Raw genomic sequence first — 22,667 nt, forward strand, 5'->3', positions numbered from 1 at the left:
CACAGCTGGGTGGAAAATGTGTAGTAAGCTGGGAACATAAGCTTCGTTCTTATTTGCTTCCTGGCCCAAACTGTTTGCGAGTGCTGCGCGGAATTAAACAGCTGACATGTTTCTTGAGCTGCCTCTGTGCGTTTCAAATGTGCTGGCATGTGTGTGGAAGTAATGGCAATGAAGCACCCTGGGATCCTTCTGCATGAGAGGAGCTGGGTCAGATTTTGATGCCGTTGAAGCTGCTAAGGGTTCTGGCGTGATTTCAGTAAGGCCAGGATTTCATCCCCTCTTTACAGCTAAGCTGAAGGGTTTTGTTCATCGAAGATTAGCGAATGCTGGAAATAAAATGTAAAGTTCTGATGCTGTTTTTAGAGTCTCCATCCCCCCGCTTCTTGAGATGATTTTTGATCCTTTTTGCTTACACTGCACTGATTTTTATCGAGCCAAAGGGAGTTCATTTATTTTGTTTTCTCCATCTGTTCTGCTGTAAAATGTTCCCATTAAAAGTTAGTGAATTGTCAGCTACAAGTATCAAGACGATGCAATGAAGGACTGCAGTGCCTTAATTTCCAATGATTTATTTTTGAGTTTGTAAATTTAGTTGAAATTAAACTAACCATAAGGAGAAAAATGCTGAGGAAAAATATGCATTTTAATGTAAGATACTATGCCTACTAAATGTAAGCCACTCAAAGGCAAAACTAACTGCATGACATACTTCTGACTTGTTTCTCTTTTTATGAATAATTTGGAGAAAAATCTCATTCAGTTTCCCTTCAGGATTCATAAAGCAATTAGATCATAGTATGGGATAAATTAATTAGATAACTTAGTCCCTTCCCAGCCTTTTTAAAAACCTGTAGCCTATCGCAGAACAAGATAAGGGTTACCAAAGGAGTTTGTGAAGGAAGACCTCCTTGGGAAGGTGCTTTCTTTTAATTTTGATGCTAGGGGGTTAATTAGAAGAGAAAGCAGCCCCTGGCATCGTGCAGAATGTGTTGTTCACTTGCATTCTCTTGTACCTTGAAAAGGAAAAAAACAGTTTTCTCTCTAAATAGCACTGTCAGCTAAGGTACCTTTTCTGTTTGCTTTTGGTTGCCTGAAGCACTTGTCCGTTCAAAGAACTGCTCGGCCTCATCCGCCTCCTTGCACTTCTGTTCATAGGTCTTCTTTGACTGTATTGAAATGAAATCAAATGTGAGGGTTTGGGTTAGGGAACAAGGCTGGGTTTTCTCCAGCTTGATGTTCTAGGCATTTTCTGGTTTGCAGTCTTGGGGAGCAAATCAGTGCCCAAGTTTGGGCAACAGAAAAAATTCCCAATGACACCATAAGAAGATAGAAAAATAGAACTGAAAAATTGGGGTAGGAGCTGGCAGCATAAGTCAGGTCCTCTTCTAGCAGCCCTGAAATTGTTTGCTTTGTACAAATGCAGCCAGCTCCCCGCAGGGGTGGTCACAAATACACAGGCAGCACTAGCACTGTCAGTGCATCAGACATCTGTCTGAGCTACAGTGTAGAGACAAAATTAGGAGCCTGCATTCCCAGGGTGCCAGTGAGGATGGGTTGTCACTTCCACAGTGTGACTTGGAGCATCAGGTGGCTGAAGTCGGTGTGTTCCCTTGCCCATTGCTCCAAGCTGTGAGACAGAGCCAGCACCCCATAGGTAACAGTCTCGGTGTAGTCCTCAGAAGCAAAAGAAATGCTTATTTGCACCAAAAGACCTCCCTTAGAGATTCACTTAGAACAATCACATTTAAATAAAAATTGCTATTACAGTTCCAACTGTAGCACAGACAGGCCTGCAACTACTTTTCTTTAGAGGCAATTGCCCATTGGAAACCAAAACCAGGTGCCTGCAGTTCCTGGACCTGCAAGTTTTCCAGTTGGAGAGGTTTCCTCCTGTTTACAAGATGCCCTCACTGTTTTTAAAATTGTATTTATGCAGACTGAAAAATTACACTTGATCCTGTAAGTATCCTTGCCTAGAAAGAATGAAATCCTGCTTGACCTGGGGCATTGTTTATTCCACATTAACTATCTGAGTATTTATTTTGGAGACTCTTCAGTGGGTGGGCCAGGGAAGATTAGCTTCCTCCTCATAGCAGGAATAACATCCTCTTTCTCTCACACACTCTTGCACACTCACACATTCTTGACCTTTCTTTAAATATAGGTACATGTGATACAGATTTCACCTTGTCTCAAACTGGAGCCAGTTTGCATCAAGAAACCTGCACAAAGCCTTCTTGCTTACCTCCATTGTTTTCTTATAATGGGACAACTTGCTCTTTTGTATGCGCTCCATTGCAGACTCGTACTGTAAGAAACACACAGAAGTAAGCATTTCTTACTTTGGACTTCTTCCTCCCCTTTTTGGTGGCAGGATTAGGGAAGCCATTATCAAGGCCTTTCTATAAGCCACGTGCCTGTGGGGAAAATTACTTCACCCCTCTTTTATAAATGACAAGTTTCTAAGTGATACAGAGAGCATCAAAGTGCCAGGTAAAAAAATAATCCAAGATAATTCTGTTTCAGTGGTTTCCATTAATACCAGAGAGGATGTAGATCTTCATTTTCTTCCTCCTTTTTTTTTTCCCTTAAGGAGATTAAATAGTGTAACACCCAGTCATTGCGCCCATCAGCTCTGCCAGCAGAGTTCCTTCACTGGTTCAAGAGCTTGATCCCACATCTTTGCAGACAAAACCGCTGTCTCACCCACATGAGCAAGGGTAGTTGTCCTTTTTAAACACAGACAGTTCCTGTGTAATTTATATTCCACTGCTTTTGGCAAATTTATGCTAAATGTGATTTGATTTCCATATTGTCATCTGGTCAGCATTGGAAGGACAGGGCTGAATTCTCTTTTATGGCTTTAGTTGTGATATGCCCAGCCTTATGTGACAGTGAGATATGCTCCTAGCTGGCAGGGTATAGGTTTCTTCAGTGGGACTTTTGGTCCTTTAATCTTTGCATTTTGCTCAAGCAAAACTCTCTCCAGGGCTGCCCGGAGGCTTGCTTCACATTGGGCTAGATAGCACAGTCCTGAGAGCACCTACAGCGAAACACAAATCACAGCATTTTGGGAGGTTACCAAAAATGCTGACACCATCTAGCGTGTCTAATGTCGACTTCCTCAAAGCCACATGCTGGATGGAGAAAAATGCTTGCATAAGACTCCAAAACAGTTTTTCCCTTTTTTCCAGACCCCTCTGTTTCCAGTTGAGTTATAGGCTTGTTGTTTTCAGCAGGAGAGTGAGCCTCTCCCTTTGCAAATCCTAGTGGCAAAGCAGTGGGGGGATACAAATACTGACGACCTAGGTGCATGCTGTCTGTCTTTATATGCCTTATTTGCTTCATCAGATGGCTGCGGACCTCAAATCTTAGTAGCAGCACTGGTTTTACCCACTTTCATATTGAGAGTTCTCTGCTGTTCCAAGTTCCCGTGTGTCAGGGTTGTAGACACAAGATTTTTGTGGCATTGGATACTGGTCATACACATTTTCATTTGTTTAAAATTAGCAAAGAACTGGATATTTTATTTTATTGCTTCATCAGTCAGTGCTTTCAGTGTTCAGTGATTGTCCCATCTTTGTCTTCAACCCCAGGAACTGGAGAAGGTGCAAGAGTGACCACTGTGGTCTCCATTGAGAGCTACTTTTTCAAGGGACTTAGAGCTTGATAAGATCATAGGGGATGAAATGGCCTTAAATATACTCAAATTTTTATTATACAATATCAACTAGATGCTATTTATTCCATGTCTTTGTAATCCAGCATATATTGGTGTCGCATTCAGCATATTTATTTGCTTTTATGTTTATAAATGTTTGTGTTACCCCTTTATTTTAGTGCATGTTGGAGATCATGCAGGATTGTACCAAAGAAACCCAATTAGAAAGGGTCTAAAAAAGAGAAAAGGAAGGATTAAGTTCTTACAGGAATAATAATTAGTATCTGCAGTTACACCAGGGGGAGTAAAAGTGACTAAAGCCTCTGCCTCCTGAGTTCAGAGCACCACTTTACTTCCAGCTGGGATCAGAAAGAAATTTTTTTTTTCCACAGTCTAGTATATGGAGTGAACAGGGCACACTGGGCATGTTTTATCATCTTTTGCAGTATTCACAGTCTATGGCTGGAGACAGGTCATCAGCATGGACCATTGACCCAATCTGTTTCAACATTTCTCTAGTTCCTCACCTTTTTTCTTTGCTCCTTCTGTCTTTCTCGGAACTCCTCTATTCCTTTCAGTTCATCCTTCAGCATTACTGCCAGCTGGATATGAGAGTTTCCAACACTTTCGATTTCTAAAGCAAATCAGAATTTATATAGAGTCAGTGGAAATGTCTTTAAATATGAAGTCACATTTTTCAGGAGATGTTTCAGGGATGTGTCTGCTGTTTGACTTATCATGAACAGGGCAGCCTTAAAAAATGTCTCTCTATGTTTCTGCATGCACTGACGTTGCTGAGGGTACACACAACCTGAACAGGGCTTATTGCAGGTCCTCTCAGTGCCTGCAAGTTGCATGGGAAGACTCCCCGCTGCAGAATTGGAGCACCCACTCCAGGCAGCCTTGACAAGCACAGAGCCAGCTGCATTTCTTCATAGTCCCATTTACCCCCGCCACCCCTCTTCCTTCAGGGGCTGGAAGTCAGATGTGGTGGTGCAGAGGGAGGGAAGGAGCTCTGACCTCCATCATTACCCCCTGGGTCTGCCTTCCCTCCACGACACTGCTGGATTGTCATTGCTTTTGGGAGCTGCTTGCCAGCTGCATCCAGCCTTACACAAATGTCATTAGACAAGGTTGCAAGCTGAGAATTTCCAAGGGTCAGGATAGATGGACTGAATTTCAGAGCACCTGGCTGATGCTGTTTGAAGTGGCTGGTAACTTCTCTGTGTTTGTCGGCTTTGGTGCCTCTGAAATGGAACCCTGCATTTTCCAGAATTGCTGAGCTCCCCCACCCAGGCTCTAAAAATACCTTAACTCACCAGCTGCTTTTCAAAGGGTGTTTGTATCTAAACAGCAGGTGCCCGTAGCCAGGTACACTGTCCTGTTGGCTATGATGGTGTTGCATTTTCTGTGTCTGAAATGTTTCTGTTCAGCCTTGGGCACATTTAGAAAGCATGCTGTTTTGATGTCAGTGGTTTTCAGAAAAGGGAACAGAGCTGATATTTTGTGACTTGATCCAGATAAAACTAACTTGAGGAACAAGCCATTTTGTTTGCCACCAGAGAGTGGGTTGAGTGCCCAGCCTCGGAGGACTCCCAGTGAGGGTCCTTTCCCTCCACTCTCGATGCTACAGACTGGGATAGAAAAGTTGGAAATAGAGCGAGGAGGAGGATGAAAGACCCCAGAGGAGATGAACACATTGTGTGCCTGTCTTACCCAGGTCAGAAAGGAAGATGTAAATACTTACGTTGCTTGAGCCTCTCAAATGCTGCCTTCAGTGTGCTGTGAGGCAGAAACAAGTGCACTTTATTAGTATAGGCTTCTAAGGATGGGTTGTGAATCTAGAGAAAAAACTTTCCCTCAGAACCTCAAAGATCCACATAGAGATAAAACTCTTAATAGTTTTGTAATAAAAGTTGACCATGCTAACAAGCACAATAGCATCAATCTGTTACCATCAGGAAATGCAATAAAATGCTCCATGAAACAAGGAATTGCACTACTCCTTATGTGCATCCTCTTTTGTAATCCCACTGTATTTGTGACTGTGAATGTTAACAGACATTTCTCTATTCTTGCGCCTTGCCCATGGATACAAGGCAGCTGAGTGAAATAGACGGTCAAGGGGAATTGGGTTTTGGAGCACTAGTCCGAAGGGTAGAGCGAAACCAGCTCCACCCTCTGTGTTGAATGCAGCACCGGCAGATTTTTCCTCCTCAGTCACCCTTGAAGCAGAGCAGCTCTGCTATGCAGCATCCTCCATCCTGTGCTTTCCGAGCACCCTCGTGTGGTACAGCTCACTCTGCTTTAAAGGACTCACGGTGCATGGAGATGAGCAAAAAGAGATGTTAAGCTGCTCGCTGGATGGACCCACATAAAACTAAGTGGTCCTACAATGTAGAGTTGCAGAAGGGCATGGAAGGGTAACCATAGATTGCCTGATGTCCTGGTTTTTGGCAAGCTAGAGTCCATTTTAAGAAAGCAGCAGAGATAGCAGCATAGAAGTGACGGGAGAGGAACGAGCATAGTCTGTAAGAGGCATTTTCAACTTAATAATTTGCTCTAGCTGCCAGTTTGCAGGCTGGCAGGGCATTTGTATATGCAGAAGCCAGGGCTGTGGTGTGATTTGGAGGTTTTTCAGATCTAGAAATCACCTCTTCAAGTCCTGGAGTGTGTTGTTTCCTGAAGGAAACAGTTCTGGGATCTCCATGGAGCCCTGGTCTACCCCAGGCTGCAGCCCAGGGGAAAAGCCTGTTAATGAAGACCCTAAAATCTCCCTGGCTGAAGCCTGGCTACTAGGAGAGCCCAGAAGAGGATGCATATCACCTTCCAGCCATGTGCAGCTGCAGATGGGTAGGGAAATCCTGTATCTCTTGGGCCATTTCAGGAGTCTTAAGAGACATGTGAAGGATCCTAATTGCCCTGTGTTAATTTAGGCTGGACATCTGTTTCCTGATCAAAGCTTGCTCTCACAGTAGCAAGGCTGCCTTGCCAGGCATAAGAAAAATGCCCAGGCAAGGGGAAAGGCTGGGCCTGTCCTCAGCGAGAACTGCCTTGCAATCCATTTCCAAATCTAAATTTGTAGAAATATAAGGAAAAGACTTTCATCCAGAAAAGATGAGTATTGAGCTAACTATTTGATTCTTTCAGCTTTCAACTAAATTTGTTGTGGTGAATCTCCTGAGATAAGTCAAGGAAAACATGCTAGATTGAGTATTTTTCAGTATTGTCCTAATAATACTTAAACATTTTGAAGGTTCATTTTGCAAAAAAAATTAGTCTGGTGTGAAATTTCAGTGGAAGCTAAATTTTCACAACACAAAGGAAACAAACAGTATTCTTTCCAGCTAAGTTAATTAAAAGCTTGAAATCAAAAGACAAGTCGAATATCAGCAGCAGAGATAGCTTTTTCTCACCTAAAAGCTGTAATGGATTAGTTTGAACAATTAAATATGTACAACAAATAAAATTCACTTTTTTAGTGTGGATTTTCCAATAGGAGTTGGGGATGTGCTAAGAACTTTATGCCTGAAATAGGTAAATACTGGAATTTAAAAAACAGACCGTGCAAACTGCACATGCTGTTTGCACGCTGTGTTGATCTATTGTTCCCAGAGATCTTTTTCCTTTGCTGTTGTTGATTCAGGGTATGCAAAGACTGGCAAAATTGCTGTAGTGGATACTGAAAAATAGCGTTTTCTCAGTACATATCAAGGACAAAAGCAATTTGCTGGTGTTTTTTTGTTTCCAGGCATCTGAGCTACCAGAGTAGTTCATGATCATAAGCCACACATGAAGCTTTTCTCCTTTTTGCTGGCTCTCTGTAAGGACAAGTCTGTCTTCTGGTGTAATAACGCATCTGGCCATGAGCTGGAGAGAGACCAATTTGCCCTCTGCGTGGTCTTTAATGGCCATTTCAGAAAGCTCTGGCCTTTTGCTCCTTGTATGGAAGATTTGTCCAGTCAGTTCCCTAGCTGCTGACTGGGGCAAGGCCGTGGTCCATAGGTAGATTGAAATAGACTTAAGCAATTTCTTTCCTTATTTTTATAATAATTTTCTAAAATCAGTGAATTGGATCCTTCATCCTTATGGGCCTTAAGGGAGTAGTGAGTATGTCATTGTGCCAAGTTATATCTGGGAGAGAATGAATCAATGAAATTTTGACCCATGGATCCATCAGATATTCCTTCCTGACTTCTGGGCTGCGGCGATGTGCTGGCTGCAGCAGCAGTGCTATAGATTAGCTCCTTGTTGCTGCTGGACGCTCTGATTGTATCTGTGAAATACATCATTTCAGTGCTTTGGATTGGAGGATTTAATGGAAGTAACAACTCGTGTAGCCGACATACAAGTGAGTTTTAATTTTGTCTGTGCTGTTTTTTATGTACAGTACCTATTGCCTATTCTTCTGGGTGGGTTTGACTTTCTAATAGGATCGATGAGGTTTTATTCTGAAGCATCCAAAGTGAGGATGTCTCACTCTCATGGACACTTTAAAAGTGTGTTTTATCCTCTCAGCGTATTATGCTGCTTAGCGTTGCGGTAGTAATTGATTTTTTTTTGTTTGTTTGTTCTGCGGCCAAATTAGAAAACCCAGGGTTGAAAATAATTCAAGCAAAACTGAAAATTGGTGATTTGCTTCTTTTCTTTTTTCTTTTTAATTTTTCTTTTTAATTGCTCACTTCTGCCATGTCCATGTAAATTCTGGAAGACTCTTAAACCACTCCAGCTAAAGACTCAGCACCAGCCTTTGGGCATCCCTACATGGAGCCTCCTGCACGTGTCTCATTGAAAATAAGGCTGGACACAAATTTACTCTGCATGTTTGTTAAACGACTCCCCCTTGGACATTTAAAGATTGGATTTGTCAAAATGAATTTTCTGGTGGAAACAGGATTGCCTCTGAATCCGGAATAACGGGGACCAGACAGAGCCTGTGCCATAGCCACGCTGCACCAACTTTGGGAGGGTTTTGCCATCTAGTGGCTAAAATATCCTTACTGTTTTCTGGGTTGCTTGACCCTGGCTGCTGCCTTCATTTGCTGTAGTTACCTGCTACTCGAGTACAGCAGAATCAAGCTGCTCTTGGAAAATATGCACGTTTCAGTGTTTGTTTTTTCGAGTGCAGGGGGAGAAGGAGAATAGCAGAGCTTTCGGAGGAACAGGAGAACCCAGGGGAGAAGCTCATTACAATAAAGCCCACACATTGTTTAGCATTCTTGCTCTGTAGATTGCAAAACACTTTCCAAAGTGAACTTACCCAAATTTACCCAGCACACCAAAGCTGGAAAGGCGACCTGTCTCTCTAGGGCACTGACCACTAGCCCCTATGTCTCTCCTCTAACAAGATAAACATGTACAGAATGCATCATTTGAGAGCTTGGTTTGATTTTTCTCCGAGCAGAACCTGTCCCCTGCTTTCAAGGCAGAAAATGCACCGTGTACTTGAGCAGAGGTACCTTGTTTGGCACTCATCCACCACCGCAGTACAAGTATGAGGAGGAGTAGTAAGGAAATGCTGCATCTGATCATAAATCCATTTTACTCACTGTGCAAAATTATCTTAGAGTTGGTTCAGGAGGGGGGCTCGATTTGAACAGCATGGGACAACAGCACTTCAAAGTGAACTTGTCCTAGCTGCTCTCTGGGTTTGCTTTCTCTCTCTTCATTTTTGGACTTTGTTTTTGCTAGAGAGCTGGGCTGTTGCTGGAGAGCAGGCTGTGCTGGGCAGTCCTACGTGACACGAGGACCACCAGGAAATGTACTGTAGATAGGGCTCTGGTACCTTCTGCTTCACAGTCATCAAAACCTGAATTTTATAGCACCAGAGATGTAATTAACAGAGCTCAGTGGCAGTGCTTAGGTCACAGGTATACTCGCTATGTACACTGCTGCACCACACTCTTTTGCAACTGTAGGCTTGATGGTTTGGGCAATTGTTTTCAGTACTTTGCCTTTTCACTCAATTAGAGACTGGTTTAACAGAGTATTTCAAAGAGTCCCTTTACATCTTTTACACAGGAAGGTAAAACAGGCTTTTCTAACCGGAAAACCACAGCTCTTTTTAAATTTTCTTTCTTTTCTACCTTTGCTTGGTGAATAGAAGTGTGAAATAACCCCACCTTCCTTTCTGGTAGGTTTCCATTTTAACATCAATATGATCTACAATGTTCTGTTCTTACTGTAACTTCTTAAAATATTCTTTCTGAATTGAGAGAAGTCTCTGCCACTGAACTCCACAGACCACTTCCCAGCAGTCCTATTAACCCTCTGCCTCTGGTTACTTAGATCCTGATAGCATGGTTATGAAACCAACCCAATGCCAGTCTCCTCTGAGGCCATGGTCAACATCTGTCTATCCTCCTGCCACACAGGGAAGACCCAATGTGGTTTTTCCAACATTTCTTTCTGTGAAGCCCAGTGGTGGTAGCAAAGTGTAGGGGAAACAAGTTCAGAAGCATTTGCACCTGGGACTCTGTCCACATTGCAAAAAAAGAAAAGGGGGAGGCGCTGTGCTCTTTTAACAGGGCGGTAACTAAATCACTACCAAGTCCTAGGCCAGGCACATAGCAGAGTATTTCACATGAGAATCATGTCTACCATTGCTTAGTGGGGATGTGGCAAAAACATTGAAGGATTAATTTTGACAGAATGTTTTCTTGTTCTCTGAGGAGCTATAAACAGAAAGGCAAAACCACTCAGTGCAACTGGAAAGGTTTCTGCACAAGTCCCAGCTGTGGTGTGTTGTCGAAGCCACCTGTGGTGGAGAAAAGGCAGGAGCAGCATCCTTTCTCTGACCAGGGGAGTCTGAGTGTCTGTCTATAAATTAGTGATAGCAAGGCACTAGCTAGCATGAGTGGTTATATCAGCTATTACAGGAGGCTGCACTGTGCAGCAGTCTGGGCTGAGCGTCAGGTTGGGTGTAGCGTCTCTTTCATGAAAGTAGCAACAAATGTGGAGGGTTCCTCTAGTGCTGTGGTGTGTCTGCATACGTGTTCTGCTTCTGGTGCTTGGATATTTTCGGCTATGTGTTGGAAGCAGCAGCAGCCCCAAACTGAATGGGAAAGGGGCTGTATCATCGCTCCTAGGGCTGGTTATGGGCAGCACGGACACATCACCCCAGACTTTGCTGAGGCAGGGGAGCAAACAGGATGGCATCTCTGTGCACTTTTCTTCCCTGTAAATCTGTGCCTGTAGACTACAAATTAGACCCCTTGTGACTCCAGAATGACCTATGCCATTCAAACCAAAGGAGAAAACAATCAACCTTTAACATAAAACTAAATTTCCTCATGTCTCTTAGAGCAGCGCTGCTCAAAAATGCCTCTCCTCATCACCGGAGAGCTTATCTAGATTGGATTTAACAAGAACTGAGCAGAGGCTTAGGTCTTTCAGTGTATGTGCTTGGGTCCATTTTCAGAGTCCTGAAAGTTCAAAGTACAAGTGTATAAACTCTGTGTGCGTTCAGAACATTTGAGTGGAGCATAGCTAACCATGGAAGGATGTGACCTTCCAAAATGACTTTTAGCTTCAGTTCAAAAATGCCTGCTTTGTGTGAATAATACAGAGGATTCTGTATATTATGTGACAGACACACTATATACACAGGAAGCAGCTATTGGCATTTCGTTACAGATGCCCTCACCTCACACTCACTGAAATATTCTATTTCAGGCATTGCAGAGAAGGCTGAAGGAACTACCCTTTCCCGAGGTCTGAAGGAGATGGTAGTGGAAAAGAGGAAAGCAAAGAAGTAGGAAATAATATACATGAGCAGAGACAAGCAGAGCAAATGACAAAAATAGCTGTTGTCAGACTAGGCAGAATTTAACCAGCTATTGTGTGTTTACATAAGTTATTTTACAGAAGAACTGAGTTCCCAGAGGCCCTGTTTCAGCTGAAGCTGAGGATGTATCTGAAAACTGGGCTCTGTAGTATATTCTGTTTTCATGTTGCTCTGCTGAAGAGTTGCCCAAAGCTACTGCATGGAAATTCCCAGTCACCTTGGAGCCTGAAAGGTGTTTCCTCTTAAAGGCATGAGTTCAGCTGAGAATCATCTGTAGTGTGTCGAGACATCGTTACTGTGTGCGCTACCAGCAAAAAATTGCAAGCTTGATCTCAGTTTGTAACTCGGCTGAAAATCCCCAGTTTCTGTGCATCGTCTCCTATGCGTGCAACACAGAATCTGGAGAGTACAAAACTGTATCGCAGTTTAAACTTCAGGGCATGTAGTTCCCTCTCCCCCACTGGATATTGGTGTAACCTGGCATTTGCCAAGAATACATGGCTGTAGCTTTGTAATAATCCTTTTCATAATTTCTTTTATGATTAGAGACTATGAAATTGTGATTCAGATTTCTTTTGTAATTAAAAAAGTGGATAACAAGGCTTTAAAATTAGTATAAGGTAGGAATGAGGACATTTTTAAAATATACTTTAACCCTGACTTGTGATAGGTGAGCTCCAGAGCTCCATTTCTGTTCAGCATCCATCCTTCCACCCTGACTGCTGTGGTCCTTGCACTTTGCCCACTCCTCAAGGGCTGCCCTGCCTTCTCCTAGGTCTGACACACTCAGGAGGTACATTTGCAACTGATATTCTCTCATGTTCCCTTCCAATACCTGTTCTCCTCCCAGTGCTTTCACTAAGACTCCCCAGCTACCCCTATTCCCCGGCATAGCCTACATCCGTGACTCTGCTGGCACGGCCAGGTGATTAGCTTGAAGGAAGCAGCCAGCTTTTTCCATAGTTTTGCTGTTATTATGGACCCGAGTGTGTTTGTAAGAGCCAGAACAGGCAGTGGGACTGCAGCTCACCGGTGCAGACGTGCGTTAAGGAACCCCACTGTAAGGAAGCTAATCTGCCTGTGGCATGTGTGTCAGATCTAACATGACAAGTGTGGTCAGGTGGGCTAAAAATCAACAAAGAAAAAGGCACTTCTGCACTGAGCAGGAAAGTACATTGCTTTACCTTAAGACTCAGTGGATGCTAAAATGTTTTGGGGTTTCAAATAAGAAAAAGACACAGGAAAACCCCATTGGGGGCTATTACATACAGAGCTGCTGCTGGTGTGGCAGCCCCTGAACTACTAAGGCTAGAAGATTATTTAGGAGAAATATCTTCATACGGTTGTGCTGTTCTTCTATTCTTACCTTGGGATCTAGTGTTGGGGACAGAATATTAGGCTGAAGGGATTTTGCTCTGAGCCTGTGTGACCCTTCTTGCAGCCTTGCACTTAGATTCAAGTGTGCGCATCCTTCTGTATGTTAGGATGAACTCGCCATGGCCTGTAGCAATTGCTGAGTTAGTTCTGTGTCACAGCTTGACAAGACCTGCCCTATAGGAAGTAGTTCCTACCAGCTGCAGTGCTGGAGGCAAGGGCAAGCAGCCAAAACGCCTAAATTTGCTTGAATTGGGCTGGACTATCGAATGATTGTGTGCCTTGGCTGTTAGGCAGCACTTACAGAGAACTTCTATTTCTTGAGCTGGAAGCAGGAGTGTTTGTTTGCTATGCCCATGGTAACCAAGACCAGCTTCTTTTAGAAGCCCTGTCTTTGCTTTTTTTTTTCAAATAAAAAATAAAATAAGTTATTGCGGCATGTCTGCCTCTCTGATGTTAGTTTTGTTAGAAATTGTTCTACAGCTGTAGGCTGGCCACAGCCAGTTCCAATAGCAGTTTGAAAAAGAACAGCGAGGACCTCACTGAAGTCAGTCGCACCTCCAGTAACCGCGCTAAAAACTTGTCCCCTGCTAGCTCTCAGGTCAAAGCCATTTCTCACATTTCTGGTGCTGAGGAGTCTGCAGGTAGAGACACAACGCTCGCCTCTTTTCCCAGTTCACAATGTTACATTGCTGCTCGTACTCAGTAGTGAAGTGTCCTCGTACAGTCTTGGCTTGTAGCTGTCTCTGCCAAGAACGAGCAGTACCGAGCCCTGAGGGGTCAGCTCTCCATCAGAGGAGCTGGAGTGATGCTGAGGGAAGAAGCGCTGGACAGCATATAGGATGGAAATCTGATGGCTGCTGTCACCTAGATTTTTCTCAAAGCAACGGAGAGTGGTCCCAGATTTGCTGTTACATTTCAGCAAGCCTTCCCTACTATCTTTCTTTTGAGTCAGCAGCATATTTCTTCATCTGTGTCTTTCAGTAAATAAAAATGGGCAGTTGAATCTATTTATACATTTAGCTGAGTTCAGCAATTTGCTCCAGCTGAAGCAAAAGTTTGGGGGAGAAGGGAAGAGCCTGAAAAAAGTTGAAATTGTTCTTTTCTTTGATTCAGACTAAAAGCTTTTAAAATGTGGGGAGGCTTGGGAGAGAACTGTTTTCCACAGTGATGGCCACTACCTGGCACAGTGTGCCATAGACTTCTCCAGGCTTCTCCCCATCGCTTGTATTTACTCATCGTGCTTATTCGCTTCGCCTTGTTTCGTGCCGGTCCTGACTGTGCTGAAGTAACAAGCTGGGCAGTACCTCCCCATCGCTGCCTAATTTCTCCCTTGAGCAGACCCTCTTCTCTCCAAGCACAGGAAGCAACAGAAAGGGTTGTTGTGGGGTTTTTTTTCTCTGTATTTTTTAACATTTTAGGGTTTGAGATTAGAAGAGCCAGGCAGCTGCCAGGGACTGCATTTCTGGAGTTGGGAAGAGCTGTTCACACTGGTACTGGGAGGTTAGAAGCATGTGAGGCCCTGCTGGGCTGCTCATCACGTGTAGCGGTGCCACTGTCTCCAGTTCGGCAGATTTGGTGTTGGCTGTGGTATGGGTTTGCCATGGATGCTTTGCCAACAAGCCCCTGCACGGGGACCGCTGCTTGCTCCAGTTTTGTGCCGCTTCCCTCCTGCTCTGCTTTCCATAGCAGCTACAGAGCGTGGCTTTGACCTGGAGGAGCGATGGGAGGTTTCTGCAGCCAATTCATTAGTTTCGGAAGTTGTTTATAACGTGCTAAACAGAATTAATTGGCCTTGCAGTTGTTTCTCTTAAGGTTTTCTGGATATTTTCTGACACTGGAAGTTTCTGGGTGGTTGTTGCAGATGGATTTTCTTTGTTCTTTGTATCGACTTTTTGAAAGGGTATCAGGTACCTTCCTGATGTTGAGAGCTATTGGGTGTGAAATAATTTCCCAGGAGAAGTGACAGAAAGCCTTAGTACTTGATAGGTTTAAAAGATGACTGAATTTGAGACTAGGTGATAATTTTGCATTAGCAAGAAAATGAGTGAGTGATCTAAAATTAGTAACTCTCTCTCCTCTGCAATACATAGCATGGCACAGGAAGGTCTGTAAAACGTTCTGCAAAAAAACTGGAAGCTACTTGTTTCCTGGTGAGTGTCAAATGCAAGTTTGAGATACAAATGCCTGCACAACACCTTTGTTAGACTTTATTTGAGAAATACTGCTGCCCAAAGCTGCATTCAAAGATGTGAACAGCCCTGTTCAGCCTGTCAAGTATTTGTAATACTATTAGGACTCAGTGTGCTAGTCGATAATAGGGGGTCCTATAAAGAGGAAGCACTTGGAGTAATGCATGGGGACAGCTGTAGCATAGTCCTTTCGAGCTTTTCTTATTGTAGGTAGTACATAGTTTCCCTCCCTCCCATCTCCCTGAAGGACTGACCTTGGGAACAGAACTGCTGTCAGCAATCAGTGTCACATAAAAAAACAGAATCTTCACACCATGTCAAAAATTTTAAGGCATTAAACCCAAATATTTCATTTTCATGAGTTGTTCCAGGCCTGAATAGATCCTAGTTTTCCTGATTTTAAAGTGTTTACTCTGGACAAATGCCCTTCACTGTCCATCTGTGTAACTCCTTAAACAACCAGAGTATGCTGAATGACAGAAAGCAAAGTGTCCTCTCTCTGCTTCAGAAGAGATACAGTGAGACATTTGCTCTGATAAAAATATCAGTGCAAAGCTGATCGCTGCCCAGACCAGGCATGGGTTTATGGAAACATCGTACATCAGCTCTGCAGCATGCTTTGTTGGTATATTCAGCCTTCTCTCTATGCCAAACTACAAAATTGCTGGATCAAAGTGAAGCTGGGCCCAAGTCCAAACTTCCCCCAACTTCAGGGGAACTTGGATTCATATCTGGGACTTGGCTCTGCCTCTAAAGCAAGCTCTTATAATTTCTTAGGAAAAGTCAGACCCATGAATTATCCACTAAGTCACAGCAGGACAGCCAAAGCTGTCTGTTTCTGAACACATTTGTTCTGCCTGTCCTGCATTACCAGTAAAAAAATTTAGGTGGAGCCTCTCATTAGTCCTGGAACACTGATCTTAGCCTTTGGTTTGGGAAGAAGCCATCCATCCTTAATCTGCTATTTTAATTTCAATATCTTTTTCTTCTCCTTCCTTGTCTGTGAATTGAGACACCAGGAAGGTAGAAGCCATCTCCAGCAGCCTTTGCTGGGAACCTTGCTATACCTTACTGCATTACTTGGGGGCAAGGGAGAGATGGAGCATTAGGGGAGGAGAGGCTTGCACGTCCTCTGGAGTGAGCCTCAGTGCTCTCTGCACTACTTGCTTGGGGTAATGCAACTGTTTCCCTGTCAGCTTGGATATGCCACCACCGAATCAACAGCAAGTGCTACGGGTAATTGCCTGGCACTTGCAAGCCATGGTGGTGCAATGCAAGGGTTTGAGGTCAAGTTTTCCAAACAATGTGAACAGGAAGCCACGCTCACATTGAGAGAGTGTGATAAATCGACGTAAAAAGGAAACCGCAATTAAGAAATGAGATACAGGATGGATAAGGGTAGCGGGCCCCAGGGACCAATAGAGCTGTTCTGTGTTTAAATTGAAGTCTTCTCTTTCAGACTTGTCTTCTGTGACCCCAAAGCTTCATCCTCTTCCACCTTATTACAGTATTATTACTTGTTACAATAATGACAAAATGTCTCATTATTGCTGCTACCATCAATAGCAGCAGCAGTTTATCAGCAGTGTTTATTAAGTTAAATTCCATGCCAACATATATCTTCCCCTCCCAACACAATTTATATGTGATCTAATATAGTAGTAGAGGAGACAGAGAAAAATATATGTCATTTTAGAGTACTTCAGTAGTTCCATTGATTTGTTTCAAATAAAGTCACTTCAAAGAGGTTTAACGTTTGCAGTCCTAAGCTAAGCCTTTTTCCTGCTGCAGAAGCTAATTTTTGGTGTCTTAGCACTTTGTGTTTGTTCTGTCACAGTCTCTCAGTGTCTGCCCAGCTTCCCAGAATTGCCAAGCCACCATCCTAAACATTTCACAACCTTTTCCTTTCCCTTTTTTTCCCATCACTTAGTTTGCTTATGGAAGCAAATATTAGACTTTGTTAGGAATCCTGAAATTAAAAAATTTCTCAGTAAAGATCTAGTGGCAATTCTCAAAGAGAGATTTTGTGAATCTCGCTTTGAAGGACTGTGGTGTTTCCCATTTTTCCTGAACATTGTGAAGTGCTGTGTAACGCACTGAGGTCAGTAGCTTATGACCCCATTCACAGGCAAAATGCAGGAGTCTCGTATTGCTTCCAAAATGCTTTTGTTTGCACTAATAATAACAGAATTCCTTACTTGATTTCTGTCTGTCCTCCTGCTTTTCGGGCGATTTGAATCAGCTCTTTCCCATATCTCTCTTCTGCTTGTGCTCTGTTAAAAGAAAAGTTTAGTCAGTTTCTCTTAGCAGTACCAGGACCACATTTATACAACTCTTGTGATTGCATCCGAGGTACAGAACCTGAGAAATACTATTTCTTTAATTTCTGTCTCTCCTCAATTCTAGTGCTGCTAGTTACCTCTAAAATATTTTGGGTTAGCTATTTCTAGAATAAATGTGAGGTAATGAATGCTCATCTCCATAGCTTTGGTTAGACTGTAGAGTGCTATGTATAATTCTGTCCCCAAAAAGTTGGATTCAATTGGAAGAAGAGGTGTACAGAAGTGTAGTGAAGGTGCTCAGAAGAACAAAAAGCCTCTTTTGCAAAAGAAACCTAAAACATGACATCTGACTTGATCCATCGAAATGAAGGCAGGGAGGGGAATGAAGAGTAGGTTCCAAAGGATTTCAATTTAAATTTTCATTTAAAGAGAGGTCCGGAATAAATGGGAGCTGGGAGTAGCAGGGAAATTTCTGCCTGTTAGAAACGCGAGGTGCTGCTTGAGCAGCTGCAGTGGAGGTAGAGGGGGAAGGAGCCTGGCTCGTTGTAAGGTGAGGCTGTGACAGTTTTGTGGAGGGGACAATATGAAGCGATGTCTCACCTAATGAGGAACTGTAACTAGTGACTCAGGAAAGTAGCTCTGTTTCTATGTTTAATAAAGAAATATGATTATTTCTTTGCTGTTTTCCCCTCCCCCAGCTCTGGAAGAAATTTCTATTCTCTGTTTAAAAAAAAAAAAAAGGCATTTGTATTAAATATGTTATTTCCTTTCTCCTGAGTGCAAGACTGGGGCGGAACTGAGTTTCAGCCTTTGAGCAGCTGCTAAAAACTATTGAATGGTCCATAATAAATAATGAACAGATAGCCTGGTGCTAGCATTTAGGGGGGGATTTTGTTTAGGGTAAGTCCAGTTCTCAAATGGGGTTTCAAAGCATTTCAAACAGTTTTGAGCCTGAAACTTGGCACCTTAGAGAAACATATTCTTTGTTCAAAAAAAGGAATTTTTATGTGGGTGTGAGGCCATTCAGTCCCACTGGTTTGTTCTTATGTCCATCTTCCCCATCGGCCACGCTGTGCTTTATTATTGCTATTTGCTGAATTCAAGCGGTTTTCCCAGGGCTGGTCTTTCAGTTTTGCAGCACAGCAGCTGTTGGGGAGAAAATCCGACCGCCCTTTCGACTGTTCCTCTGCGTCTGATGGCTGTGAGCGCCTTGCGTTGTAGCCAGGTGTACCGATGGCTCTGGTGCAATTTCACTGGTTTGCAACCATCTTCTGTGACCTGAGGCAGGCTCGGCCTTGGGACTTTCCCCCAGTCCCAGGAGATCTGTCAGGCCGGTGGCAATAGCAGTGCTGGTTGTACAGCAACATACAGTTGCCGCAGCCGGGAGTGGAGGCTGCTCCTCGCCTCTGACCATGGCTCCCATGTGTCTAACACTGCATATGCAATTAGTTAATTGCTGTCATCCTGCACTAGAAATTGCTGTATTTTAGTGGGGTGTTTCTACGTCACTGCTTTGGGATTCCTGCTAGAAGAACAGGGTGCAAAATATGGTGACAGGCTACACAGAGGTACCACTTCGTTTTCAGGTTAGATGAACGAAATTTCATCAAAATGGAAGTATACTCCAGAGACACATAACGCTGCAGAAGCAGAATAGATTATTTTCTTCTGATTTTAATAACAAGAAACATTTTTGTGTCAGAGACTTTGCTTTTCACATCGTGGTGCTGCCTTTCCTACTTTCCCGTACTCTTGCACACAGCTTCTAGGTTTCCCTGCAGCCGTCTAGAGCTGGAACATAGTTTGTGTTTTAAATCTGGCGCTTTTTTTCTGGAATACAACTTCTTTCTCACTCCCCAACCTCTGAAGCCCTCCTCTGGACCAGGCAGGGGTATTTGTGAGCGAAAGTAATTGACCTGGGTGGAAAACTGCTAAAGTGTAGTGTAGCCAGGGCAGTTGGTTTCAGGACTCAGGGCAGCTGCTGCAGGAGTCCTCATTGAAATTCTGGCATCAAGCCAATGATCAACCTCTACAAACAGAGATTCATCCCATGCTTTGATCTCCTCCTAGGTCATTCCCATGAATGACATAAGGACAAGCTGAAACAAACACCTTCCAGAAATAAACTGGAAATAATACCTTCTTTCTGCAACTCAGTGCCCGCTACCTTTGCTCCTCTTCCTCCTCCCCCAGCATGCATGTACACACACAAGCACACTGGAATGTTTTGGGGGTGTGCAAAAGTTCATGGAAACATTTGTTCTTGTAGCTTTCAGATCTGCAAAATGGCTGTATGTGTATTTTTTCTACTTTGTGGAAAGTCCTTTGTGCCTCCACCACAAGCCAGGAAGAACCTTATCCTGCAACTTGCAGAAACCTCCGTAATATGTTTTGGAAAGAAACACGGCATATGTAGCATCAGATCATGCTGCAGTGCAGAGCCTTCCTGGAGCCTGCAATGTAGCTCTGATCTCTGTAAGGTATGACTCACAAAGGAGCTATTTTAAACAGTTAAAGCTAAGCTACCATCAGACAGATGTGACTTCAGGACTGTGTAACGTGTGGCAAGAAAATATGCTTCCATTGGTGGTCAAGAAAAGCAATTCGAATAGCTTCAGATTTTGATGGGAGACTGTCCACACTATGTGAAATAGTCAACTTTCAGTTTGACAGCTCACATCCCCTTGAAAGTTCCAGTGTTTGAAAAGTAGCTTTCAGAAAACCAACCTAAAACCAGAAAACTAGATGGGGGACAGCATGGGAAGAAAAAGCAGGCTGTGACTGAGGAAGGCAGAGCAATGTTCATAAGGAGACAGTTCTGAGATGAACTGCTCTAGGATTACCTGCAGAATATATAATCCATATTGGGTGGTCTTTCCTACAGGTCATGCACGAGCATGATGTGCTCATGAGCATGCATGTGCCTCATGCTACATGGTGAAACTGTTGAAACCCAGCCACTTAAAAACAGAACCAAACTTCAGATATTTTTTTCTAAGTCAGAGGTACAAAAATGAATGGCAAAGGAGTCAGAGCAGCTGTGTAATATCTATTTTCTCACCCGCAAGTGTGTCAGATGTCTATGGCTGTTGCTGAGGGCCCCCCAAGAAGCATGTAAAGGATGGACAAAAACTACAACATTGTTGTTCAAAGTCTAGTAAGCTCAGTGAATAATGTGGGCTGTCCTGGGTGTCTGGGAAAGGCTTTTGGTAGCATCTTACATAGCTTTATCTATATTTGAAAAATGGCCCATTTTTGGTAGTTGCAGGAAACTGAAACGGTGCCTGTGGCAACAGCATGTTTAAAGAGAAAGAAAAATGCTCCCTGTAAAAGGGGAAACCCGGTAATGCTACCCATTGTGGATGTATGTGCTACCATGTGATTCTGGACCAATAACTACCTGAGTCTTAATGGAGCTCTGGATTTCTGATTCTTTCAGCCCTCTCTTCTCAAATCTTTGACATTTCTATTTGTTCTCTACCTTCACAAATCACGTCAAAAGACTAGGATTCAAATCACTCGGGCTTTTCTGTGTTAACTAACATCACTGCCAAATTCAGAAACAGCCTGCTATTCCTTTCCAGATGGATTTTCTTACCTCTGCTTGAGCAAATCCTCCACATCTTTACACATCTTCCTCCCATCCAACAGCCGCTGTATGAGCACCTCATAGCCAGTGTGGAAGGTGAACTCCTTGCACTGAAGACAGAAAGATAAACAGTTGAGCTGATTTGTGTGTGTAGTTTGCAGGTTTACCAAGCCCCTACTGTCAGTCATGTGGAGCAAATTAACTTTCTGGAAAATCCAAATGGACCTTTATATTTGCACAGGGCAATGGCAGCTGGGGCAGGGCTAAGGGCACAGGTATGGGTGAGGTTTCTCCAAAGTGAAAATCTGTAAAAGTTTTGATCAAATTAGGTTTGTTTTTTAATACTGAAAAAGTGAAGTGGGTCGTGAATTTTGCTGTGTGGAAAGCAGTGCTAGCTGTCTTTTTGGGGAAGTCATGTTTAGCACTGGGTGTGGGATCTTTGCAGAGCAGAGATGTATAGTAACTCTTGTGGACAACAGATCCTCTTCCCATGAGCTTTCTAAAAAGAACGGTCAGCGTCAACTCACTGCCGCATGACTCTCAATAAGACAGTTACCTGCTGTCTAGATGCAAGTGGAGAAGTGAAGGAATCTTGTGCTTGTACAAATATCGATACACAGGGTAGTGGCTGTGCCTCCCAGTCAGTGGCGGATGTTTTAATGGGAGGTTTCATAGCACAGGGAGACAGTTTGCCATTAGAAAACACTTGGGTTCTGATGTGCTGTTAGGTTTTCCTTTGGGATTGCTGTGACAACTCTTCTCGTTGTTTGAATCAGTCTGTCTCTGGTGTGAATTCAACGTGAAGGGGTTTAAAAAAAAAAGTAGGAGATAGATAGGCATGTGGAGAGCTTGGGAATGTGGACATTGCATCTGCAGGAAATTGAAACTCTGTGTTTCTGAGACACTTGCCAATGAGTGCTGCTTCCCTTGTGTTTGCATTCACCACCCAATCTCCTGTGCAATACATGGGATTCGCTGGTGCCTTTGGGTATTTTTGCAGCCTGTCCCGCTCCATGAGCCCACGTGGCAAATGGAGCCAGCCAAGGTGATCAGTGATTTCCAGCCAGCCACACTAGACAGGCGAGGCCGTGGAGCCGGGTGGAGTGTGCTGCCCCAAAGCTGGGGCTCGTATCTCCTACCAGGGCTCTGCACTCTGTGCGGCTCAGGGCCACATTCCTCTACTGTGGTCTAGGCCTGCGGTTCCCTCCCCATCACACAAGTCCATATGTCAAGCTTATCCCTGTCCACGTGATCCACCAGAGCACACCCCCATGCATCTCAGACAAAAATATCTGAGCCATGAGAAGAAAAACAATTAGTCTTGCCTTTCTTTAATCTTCTTCCCAACTTCAGATTGCACTGTAGCAGTGGTAAATCAGAGTCAACAATGAAGTCAGTGCTGCCAAGGAAATGCTGAGAGCCCAGAAAGGGAAGGGAATAAAGTTGCAACGTGCTCTGAATGTGGCACTGGGACAGGATTTCTGTGTTCTATTCCTAGTCCTCCCACTGACTCACAATGGGATCAAGACAAGCCATTTTTACTTTGAGAGCCTCAGTTAACCAGTACATAGTGATAATGTTACTGAAAATGTAGTGGTGAATGTTGTCTGAGCTTTATGTTGTAGCGTTATGGTAAAATCACGGACTGTGTAACCATAAAGAGAATGAATATGTTCCTTCCCTCAAGCAGTTTATGTACAATACAAAGTACTTATATACGAACCAACTACAGTTTGTACATCTATCCACTGTCCCCGAAGCAGTTATCATTTAACAAATGCGT

General features: G+C 43.5%; 1 protein-coding gene across 1 annotated transcript in view; it reads right to left on the minus strand.

Moving 5' to 3' along the window:
- PSTPIP1 (proline-serine-threonine phosphatase interacting protein 1) overlaps positions 1-22,667 on the minus strand; it is a 53,168-nt gene that overhangs the window by 14,547 nt on the left and 15,954 nt on the right. Inside the window, exons 2-7 of the mRNA XM_068410573.1 lie at positions 20,894-20,994; positions 17,212-17,286; positions 5,409-5,443; positions 4,189-4,295; positions 2,246-2,308; positions 1,068-1,166 (exon numbers count right to left, since the gene is read on the minus strand). Of these exons, the coding sequence (XP_068266674.1) occupies positions 1,068-1,166; positions 2,246-2,308; positions 4,189-4,295; positions 5,409-5,443; positions 17,212-17,286; positions 20,894-20,994 (480 nt within the window). The remainder of the gene's footprint in view (positions 1-1,067; positions 1,167-2,245; positions 2,309-4,188; positions 4,296-5,408; positions 5,444-17,211; positions 17,287-20,893; positions 20,995-22,667) is intronic.

Source organism: Nyctibius grandis, chromosome 11 (genome assembly GCF_013368605.1).
Source record: "Nyctibius grandis isolate bNycGra1 chromosome 11, bNycGra1.pri, whole genome shotgun sequence".
NCBI lineage: Eukaryota > Metazoa > Chordata > Aves > Nyctibiiformes > Nyctibiidae > Nyctibius > Nyctibius grandis.